The 10,587-nt window shown below is 44.8% G+C and overlaps 1 protein-coding gene across 1 annotated transcript; it reads left to right on the forward strand.

Annotated features, from left to right (window-relative positions):
* The first annotated feature begins 674 nt into the window (after positions 1-674).
* LOC130360824 (DNA damage-regulated autophagy modulator protein 1-like) lies at positions 675-7,363 on the forward strand. The gene is made up of 7 exons (XM_056563383.1): positions 675-843; positions 1,316-1,383; positions 2,682-2,824; positions 5,632-5,797; positions 6,025-6,080; positions 6,222-6,308; positions 6,435-7,363. Exons 1-7 carry the CDS (start codon positions 719-721, stop codon positions 6,621-6,623), a joined length of 834 nt encoding a protein of 277 aa, XP_056419358.1. The 5' UTR covers positions 675-718; the 3' UTR covers positions 6,624-7,363.
* Positions 7,364-10,587: the final 3,224 nt, after the last annotated feature.

Here is a 10,587-nt window from a genome sequence, read left to right on the forward strand (position 1 = left end):
GTTCCTCTACATAGGTTTTGATAAATCTCCCCCCAAAGAGTACAGATACATCCTTTATTTTATTTTATTTTATATTAAAACGAACCTACACAATGGCGGTTTTCTACCTTTTTTTCATTCCACCCCACAAATTATTATTTTTTTTTAAATATTTCTCAATACATTATATGGTAAATGAAATGGTCCTGCCCTTTTGTGCTGGAGGGATGTCCAATGCGGCCAAAACCTTCACCTATTAAACCAACATTTTTTGGGGTCATAAGTATAAGTGTTGTAATTCCTACAAAGTATAAAAGCTGGTGACGTCCTGTAAGTTAGTTTTTGTGAGGGGTTGTAGAGAAGCCGGAGCTCTCATATAGGGCACATTGTGGGGCACAGACATCTCGTGTTGGCAGTGGGCAGTAGTAGAGAACAGATCTCCTCTGCAGCCCTTAGTATCACAAGAATTCTTCATGTAGGTAGTTTTGATAATAACTTTATATTAGGGGTTATTTGTGATATTTCCATATATAATACAGATTTGTTATATGGATAATTTGAATACTTATAATACACCAGCAGCCAAAGACATGTGACATCATCAATAGTAGAACCTGATGACATCACAGATGGTGGTCGGTTATACCACTGCACGATATAGGAAAACTCTTCACTTTCTGTTAGTTCAGATTGAAAGCGCTTAGTTTTTCTGAGAGCGATATATATTTCTTATTCTAATATGACGAGCCCAACCCTGGCTATCCTGCCATTGCTTTGGGCAATATGGACCTTCGTGGGTGTCCTGACCACCTTCACCATGACCATCATACAAGGTCATTATCGAACAGGGATCATCAGCATCAGGTAGGAGACTCTATAGGGACAGTGGTGGGAATCCTACAATACACCATTCCATCGTCTAATATCTTCCCCCTTGTTACTAGTGACCGGCCCTCGTTACTAGTGACCGGCCCTTGTTACTAGTGACCGGCCCTCGTTACTAGTGACCGGCCCTCGTTACTAGTGACCGGCCCTCGTTACTAGTGACCGGCCCTCGTTACTAGTGACCGGCCCTCGTTACTAGTGACCGGCCCTCGTTACTAGTGACCGGCCCTCGTTACTAGTGACCGGCCCTCGTTACTAGTGACCGGCCCTCGTTACTAGTGACCGGCCCTCGTTACTAGTGACCGGCCCTCGTTACTACTGACCGGCCCTCGTTACTAGTCACCGGCCCTCGTTACTAGTCACCAGCCCTCGTTACTAGTGACCGGCCCTCGTTACTAGTGACTGGCCCAGAGCTCTGATAATGTTATATATGGAATCTATGTCTCCTCAGTGACACTGGAGAATATTATCCCGAATCGATCGTGCTGGCTATAGTTTCCACAGTATCTTCTTTGCTAGGTAAGTGCATTAAATGTATCTATAGGAATTATTAATAGTGCCATCCTGAGTACAAATGCGTAGTTAAAGTGTCATGGGTGCAAAACTTTAGCCTGGGCCCGCCTGACCAAGCCCAACAACAACCACCCCCCCCCCCCCCTAAAACTTTTGCCTATGTAAGCAAACATGCCATTCAGGAGCATGGAAAAGCTGGGTCAGATATTGTCACCTAACTTTTCCATGCTCTTGAATGGCATATCTGCTTGTAGTTGGATTACTTTATCCACAGTCAAGCTTCAGAAGTCATATATTAATCTCTGCAGTGGCGGGCATGTGGTTGCTATACTAAGCAAATGTTCCTTTCAGGAGCATGTGGAAGCTGTGTGTTACAGACCCTGTAATGACTCATGGTCCTGTAATGATAACAGTAGCATAAGTCATTACAGGGTTTGTCATACAGCTTTTTTTAGGCACCTGAATGGCCAGAAATGTGTCAGTACTAAGCCAATCATGTGCCATTAAGCAGCTTGTAATGGCTCATGTTCTTGTAATGATTACAGGGTCACACAAAGCTTTCCCAAGCTCCTGAAAGGCACATGATCTGCTTAGTATTGACACATTTTAGCCATTCAGGAGCATGGGAAATCTTTGGCCTGGTCTTGGGGTCCTAGCTCTGCGTACACATCGGTGGGCGGGGGGGGGGGGGGAGAAGTGTACAGGGATGGTGTAACGAAGGGGACGGGGCCGAGGAGCAGTGAATATTAATGCAGGGGCAGGCCCAACTAGCAGTGAATAATATTATAGGGGCAGGGCCAACAGCCGAAGTGAAGACTTGTTATTGTTGTTAAAAGCCCATTGGGAATGCTCCTTATTGCTAGATTCTCAGGAATAGCATGTAGATAGTTTGCTCATATCTTCTGAACAGCTGCAGGTAATGGGATAAGAGAAGCAACTTTAAAAAGAGGGTCACCCACACTATAAGCTTAGGTATTCAGGTTAGTGTGGGCGAGCCTCCCGTCAGTCCGCCCCTGAAACGAAGTACTGAACTGATGGGTCTGTGTGACCCATTTTTGCAGCCACAGGCCGCAGCATATAGTGTAGTGGCAGGAGAGTAACTGTGACCCTTGCGGCCTTTATAGCTGTGCCACTGCTTGAGTAACTACTAACATGGCCGCCATGACAGCTTCAGCACGTTTTCAGACAACTTTTCTCAATATCTCTATCTCCTGTATATTTTCTCATTATTAGTATCTTCAGACATGTATATGCTTTGTGTGGTATATATACCATCTATAGACTGTTCTGTATATGGATTTCAGAGGCCGGTATTGTGTATATCGTCTACAAATCGATGGAGATCCAGGCCCTGAAGAGAAGCTTTTGTAGAGTCACCTGTCAAACGTGGATGCTGACATTCGGGTGGATGATGTGCATCGGAAACCTGATAACCCCATTTCTACAGGTTTGTTTATACAGATTCCGTGATGTTAGGGCCCCTTAGCTGGTCACCTATGAAGCCCCCTTACCCAGGAGAAGAGCAGTACAGCTGGGGCCATGTATTGTCAGATTACCTGCTGATCTGTAGGTCTTGAGACAGAATGGGCCTGAGCTCACGCCCCCTCACAATGATACATAAGGCCCAGTATAAGAATATAGATAATATAATAACACCATTGGCAGATGTAGGATTATCCTTGATACTTACCACTGGCAGATATTAAAGGTGTATTCCAGGAAAAAACTTTTTTTTATATATATATATATATATCAACTGGCTTCAGAAAGTTAAACAGATTTGTAAATTACTTCTAAATCTTAAACCTTCCAATACTTATGAGCTGCTGAAGTTGAGTTGTTCTTTTCTGTCTAACTGCTCTCTGATGACGCTGTCTCGGGAGCTGTCCAGAGTAGGAGCGAATCCCCATAGCAAACCTCTTTTTTTTTTCCTGGAATACACCTTTGAATATCCAGCACAATGATATATCTGCTAATGGTGTATAATGATATGGAGCTTTATGTGTTACAAAAATATTGACCAATAGGGAACCTCTAAAATATAACTTTTATTACACTTCTAAAAATAAGAAAAATTCCAAATAGGTGAAAAAATATATCAAAGTATTAAAAATGTGTCGCCAAAAGTTCACAAAGATATATTTGAGCCGTCATCAAATGTCCTTCAATAGACCCCAAATCCTCTGTTAGTTATTCAATAGACCCCGAATCCTCTTTTAGTTATTCCTCTTTTAGTTATTAGGGATAACACAGTCCTCTTCCTAATAGTCGTGTGTGGGATAGTAGATGTACTTATATCAAACCCTGTCCACACTAGATTAATTCCGCAACTTCGTTTAGTGGATGTAGACTAGATAGGCTCCTATTCCACATGGTATATGTTATACATGGATTGAGGTGGGAGGAGCTTGATTTCCGTCCTGGGCAATATAATCCATATGATTCCTAGAATTGTGTTATGACTGATTTATGGATCTTCGGTGACCACAGCAATACGAGTATACATGCAGTGGGTTTTAAGCAGATTCCATATTACTGCAGATTTTTGCTATTTCATATATACCGTATATACTCGAGTATAAGCCGAGTTTTTCAGCAAGATTTTTCGTGCTGAAAACGCCCCCCTCACTTATACTCGGGTGAACTCTCCGCCTGTCAATCCCTATTCAGTGGTCTTCAACCTGCGGACCTCCAGATGTTGCAAAACTACAACTCCCAGCATGCCCGGACAGCCATTGGCTATCCGGGCATGCTGGGAGCTGTAGTCTTGAAACCTCTGGAGGTCCGAAGGTTGAAGACAACGGTGGCCTTCGTCATCATCCAGACACCCCCTTTAGTTTTCTACTCACCTCCCCTCAGTGGGAAGGAAGGGTGAGCTGGTCTGGGCCATCTATGCTGCAGGGACCGTACGGTGGGGATGGTTAGTCGTTGCGGGCTGTCCATTTTCACCCGGGGGGCCCTCTTCTCTGCGCTCCGGGCCTGCCCCGGACTAGTGACGTTGCCTTGACAACGACGCACAGTGACGCGCATGAACGTCCCTGTGCGTCGTCGTCAAGGCAACGTCACTAGTCCAGGGCCGGGCCCAGAGCGGAGAAGAGGGCCCCCCCCCCGGTGAAAATGGACGTCCCGCAACGACTAACCATCCCCACCGAGTCAATAACTTTTCAAGGGTTTTTGGGGTGAAATTAGGGGCCTCGGCTTATATTCGGGTCGGCTTATACTTGAGTATATACGGTATTCGGTGATCAGCGACACCCAATATCAGTCCAACACATTCACAGTCTCCAATATGCACTGTATAGTGTGTATTATATATTCTGCTTATTCAATTAACAATAGTAATGTTCATGTAAATATGCATCATTGCACAAACTTCACTTATTGGGATTAAACAGTCATATTGTGTTAATCACACCAATCCAAGACAATTTGTCTACTGAAATCCATCTACTGCATCATGGCCAGTGTCTATTTCTCTTATTAAAGGCACAGTTCCTACCACACATTCATATAGACCATCATCAGTGCGTTAATCAATGCTTATCGTAGATAGAGACACAATTTGTATCACACAGTCATTTGTACCTTAGTACATTAGCACGTTTTTTGGAATATAAGAAGCTTCCATTCACGTTAGTCCTGCCCAGGACATTTTAAACTCATTGCATTTGTGTCAACCACATTATCTTCAAACACAGTCAATGTCTATGTTGCAGATTTATTGCTCTTGTGTATAACAAAGTATCACTTGTGGATTTAGTATTTTGAAGGTGTGATAATCATTGCATGCATCAGATCCTCACATTTCCATAGTGATAAATACTCTATATGCTGTGGTCACACTTCTCTTTTTTTGTTCCCCAGTGCGGTCATCTGCGGCTTTTCTTGTATATATTATTCTTATAACAGCTCCGACACTTCGGGGGGGGGGAAGGTTCAGTGGTCCAACGCGTTTCATTGGCTTCAAATCGTCAGGGACCTGGTTTACAGCTCGGTCTCCATTTAATATGCAACAGTGCGGCTGCACTGTGCGTGCGGCAATGATGACGACCGTACTTCGAATGCATACCTGTGGCCATAATATACCTATAAAGTCCCTCCCATCCCGCTCTGGTATCCAATCCCCCGCACGGTAGTCAAAAACATGCCTTGTTTTCCGTGCACGCAATCAGCTATATGTGTTGTCTGATAATATGTCATCTAGGACAGGAAATGTATATTGTGAAATGTCATATTTTCTTTGTTTTCCTCTAGGATTCACCAATGCTCAATAATAGCTGCCTTGCGGTTTTATCAAGTACAATCATATACGGAGGAATATCTGTGGCAACTCAGTTGTACCCAGGCTCCAAGGACCGCAAATGTAGGCGCATTACTACCACGGTGCTGGCGGTGATCATCTTGCTGGCTAATATTAGCCGTATCCTTTACAAATCACTACGTTATGTTATGGGATTAAAGGGAACTCCAGTAAATCCTTTCAGACACCACTTTTTATGTTCTGTCCTTTGCCCTTGATGGTGGTGGAGCTGTGTTATCTTGTCACTTCTGTAGTCCACCGTGAAATTGTGATCAGTGTTTTTCTACTAAAATGTGACCTCATTCTGTAGGGTTGAGGTTATTTTCCTATATACGTCCTCCTTTCAGGGTTGTCCTGTAAAATGAGTGCAGTATATACTTGTACAAGTGACTACTGCACACAGGTATGTATATTCTACCACAGAGGGCGAAGTTCTTCACATGGTTTTGGGATCCCAATCCCAGTTATTACCACCATTGCATGGTGAAAAAAATGAAAGACAAAAATGGACAAAGTCAAATGTATATTTCTGTCTTATTTTCAGTCTTCAAGAATGACACTAACTCTCCTGGAGTGGATCGTATTAGTATGCTCCTGTATAAGCCAGATATTGCTATATTGGGACTTCCAGGTCAGTATATGAAATCCAGATTTACAAGGTCTTGTTCACATGTAGCAGCTTTGTTGTGTCTGGGGCCTTTATAGGTCAGTGAATATGAATGGTTACAACATGTCCGGCTCTTCTTTCACTTCTTAGGTTCTTACTATGACAACCAAGAGGAACATGATAGACGCCAAGAGCATCTTGAGAATTGATCCATTGAGAGTGCCTCTATTGGATGGAGCATTAGAGGATCAACAACATCACCTGACACCAGATGAAGCATCATGTGACTATGTTACAGTAGAGCTATTTTCGGCAGATGATACAGCACCATCAGACTAGGAGTGATAGGTTCCCCCTGGAAAAGCCCCCCCCCCCGCCCCCCCCCCCAAAAAAAAAATGGATAGATAGATCTATCTATCTATCTCATATCTATCTATCCATCTATCTATCGTGAGAAGGTGAAGGGCATGGTGGTTGATGGGAGATATGTGTCACCAAGGCTCCTGGCCTTGGTGAAGTAAGAGCCGGTATTTATTCAGTGTCTGTGCTGCAATGCAGTCTGACACTATGGCTGTAGTATGGCTGGAAGGCCAATCCGGGACTGCTCTTACTGGGAATGACCAAGTGCAGGGTGGGGGTCATTCCCCACAATCCAGGCCGCCTTTTGTTGGCCTTAAAGGCAGCCTGCTTCACCAGCTGAGTGGGGTTTGCTAGTTGCAGCTCAAACTGACAGAGAGCGCGGCATGTGGAGTTCTTCCCTGCGTTTGTTCCAAGGTTGGAACCTGGTGAATATTCTGCCTGGAGGCCTAGGAAAGACTTGCTTGATGCCGCATGGCATGTTCTCAGGTGTGAACAAACACCTAAGGAATATTGGTGGACTTTTGTTACGTTTTCCTTGGTTCTGCATTTAAATACTTTGCTGTGTGCCAAGTGTGAATAAAACACTGAACTTTGATTTGAAAAGTCCTGTTTCCTTGCCTACATATTGCAACTGCACCTATTTGCAAGAGGGAGTCATTACACTATCTATGTAAATAAAAATGCACATGCTAGCACCTGTTGTCCTGTGTGACGCTGCTTCCTTGTGACTTTTCTATCTAAATAAATATATTTTATTACTTGGGTTTCCTTGTTTTATGTGTCAAAATATTCTCTAGCACTGTATATAGAAAGACATGTCATTTAGGGCAAAAATTCCTTAGTAGGTGTCAGGTGGATTCTGGCCACAAGATGTCAGCAGCAGATTCTTAGAGTGCTGTAAGTTCTGAGGTGTGGCCTCCATGGGTCAGACTTGTTTCACCATTGCATTCCCGCCACTGATGACCCTGTATAATGCTATGCAATAGGCACAGCATTATACAGTGAAGGCAACCTAATGATCGAATAGTAAGGTCCACAATGGTGACTTAAAAAATTAAAAATTAAAAATGATGTAAAAGCCCCTCCACTAATAAAATATAAAATCACCCCTCTTTTTCCATAAAAAGGAGAGAACAGAAAACCATTGACCAAGGGACATGCCCGAGGTCACTAAACCCCCTATTCAATTCCCACCCTTAAAACATAGCTTTTATTAAGCACATATAAAATATATGAAATTGTGATATCTTTATACATGTGTATGTATCTCTCTCTCTCTCTCTCTCTCTCTCTCTCTCTCTCTCTCTCTCTCTCTCTCTCTCTCTCTCTCTCTCTCTATATATATATATATATATATATATATTTTATATACATACACACACACGTATACAAAATACCACACTAAGAGACTGTGATTTTAAAGTGACTCACAATTTCATATATTTTATATGTGCTTAATAAAACCTATGTTTTAGGGGTGGGAATTGAATAAGGGGATTAGTGACCTTGTGCATATCCCTTTGATTAATGGTATTATTGACCCTGATCCACTTCTGGGGTACTTGTTTTGGGTAGTTTTTCATAAATAAACAAACAAAAACAAAATTAAATAACTATATTAAAAAAAATTTGGTATTACCCAACCCGGGTGCCGAGGGATTTTGCTGTGAATTTTTCATTTTTTTTTTTATTTCCCGCCCTGGCCTGCGCGCCTATGACTCACAGCGTCCTCCAGTGTCCCCCTCCCCCTGCAGGACGCAGTGAGCTGAAAATGGTGCTCTGCTTCACCCAAGAGGGGAAGATGCCAAACTGCAAGTTGCACCGGATTCCCGTGCCAGCTTGCTCAAGGTACTGTACCCTCTTCACCCCTCTGTTACCCCATTTCAACCCTGTCAAACCCTGCCCCCCATGTCCACTCCCCGTCACACATGTCCATCCTCCCCCCCGTCACCCATGTCCACCCCCCATCATCCATGTCCACCCCCCATCATCCATGTCCACCCCCCCATCACCCATGTCCACCCCCTCCTCTGTCCCTTTTTCACAACTGTCCACCCCTCTGTTACCACCATGTCACGCCTGTTCACCCCTGTTACCCCCTACGCCCCCTGTCACCCATGTACACTCCTCTACGATCCTCTACACCCCTCTGTCACCCCTACACCCCCTGTGACCCATGTACACTCTCTGTCACCAATGTACGCTCCTCTATACCCCTCTGTCATCCATGTACACTCTTCTACGCCCCTGTCACCCATGTACACTCCTCGACATCCCTCTGCCACCCCTGTACATTCCTCTACACCCATCTGTCACCATGTACACCCCTCTGTCACCATGTACACCGCTCTACACCCCTCTGTTACACATGTACACTCCTCTACACTCCTGTCCCCCATGTACACTCCTGTCACCTATGTACACTCCTGTCCACCCCCAACACCGCTGTACACCCCTCTGTTACACATGTACACTCCTCTACACTCTTGTCCCCCATGTACACTCCTGTCACCAATGTACTCCCTCTATCACCCCCTTTGCCTCGTCAGCCATGTACACTCTCCTACAACCCTCTGCCACCCATGTACACTCTTCTACACCCATGTACACCCCTCTGCCACCCACGTACACTCTTCTACACCCATCTGTCACCCGTCACCCATGTACACTCCTCTACACCCCGTCACCCATGTACACTCCTCTACACCCATCTGCCACCCATGTACACCCCTCTTCCACCCATGTACACTCCTCTACACCCATCTGTCACCCATGTACACCCCTCTGTCAGCATGTACACCACTCTACACTCTTGTCCCCATGTATACTCCTTCTACACCCCTCTGCCATCCATGTACACTCTTCTATACCCCTGTTACCCATGTACACTCTTCTACATCCCTCTGTCACCCACGTACACTCTTCTTCACCCGTCTGTCACCTGTCACCCATGTACACCCCTCTACACCCCTATGTTAAGCATGTACACTCCTCTACACTCCTGTCACCCATGTATACTCCTGTCTACCCCCAACACCGCTCTGTCACCAATGTACACCCCTCTATCACCCCCTTTGCCCCCTGTCACCCATGTACACTTTTCTACACCCCTCTGTCACTCATGTACACCCCTCTGTCACCCATGTCCGCCACTTTTAGAGAAAGCATCTCAGTCTCCAAAACTTTAAATGTTTCTGCTGCTCACTCCTGAGCTTAGCAGAGTTCACCTTCTCACTTTCCAGAAATTCTGTCAAGTTTTCAACAGTATCCTCCCGGGACAGCAGTTGTTCTCTCAACTGCTCATTGTCTTTATTCTGCTGTGCCATCTTGGACACTTTCTGCTTATAGACTTTTAGCTGAGCCTCTTGTTCAGAGAGATGCGTTCTCAGTGAATCCATGGTAGCTGCGGGAGACTTAAGGTGCATTTTGTTCTGCACCTCCAGGCTCTGCACCTTATGAGCCATTACTACTTTCTCCTTTTCCAGCTCTTCCATGGCTACCAACCTAGCCTTGTGATCACTTTGTAGAGCCAGAGATGCCTCACACAGGACATTCACTTCTTCATCCTTGAATGAGACCTGCTTGGCCAGACTCTCCAATTCTCTCTCCTTGCTGGTCACAAGATCCTGGGAGCAGGACAGTTCATCCTGCAGAGCTGAAAACTCATTTTTCTGCAGCTGAAGCTTTGCTTCCTGCTCTTTCAAGCCAACTCATTCAAACTCTTTTCCTCCTTTAGGGGTTGTTGTCCCCTTTGCAAGGATCTTGGCTCCTTGGGCCTCAGGATAGTCCCCGGACTGTCTCTTTGGACTGTTTCTCTGCTCTCCGCTGACTTCACTTTCACTTCACCACCCTCTCTCCACTCACACACAGAAACGTCAAGAGCTCCTGGGTCTGCAACAACAACATCATGTCCAGTGGTTCAACATTCCTGGTCACGATCCAT

The sequence above is a fragment of the Hyla sarda genome, chromosome 3, assembly GCF_029499605.1.
Source record: "Hyla sarda isolate aHylSar1 chromosome 3, aHylSar1.hap1, whole genome shotgun sequence".
Lineage (NCBI taxonomy): Eukaryota > Metazoa > Chordata > Amphibia > Anura > Hylidae > Hyla > Hyla sarda.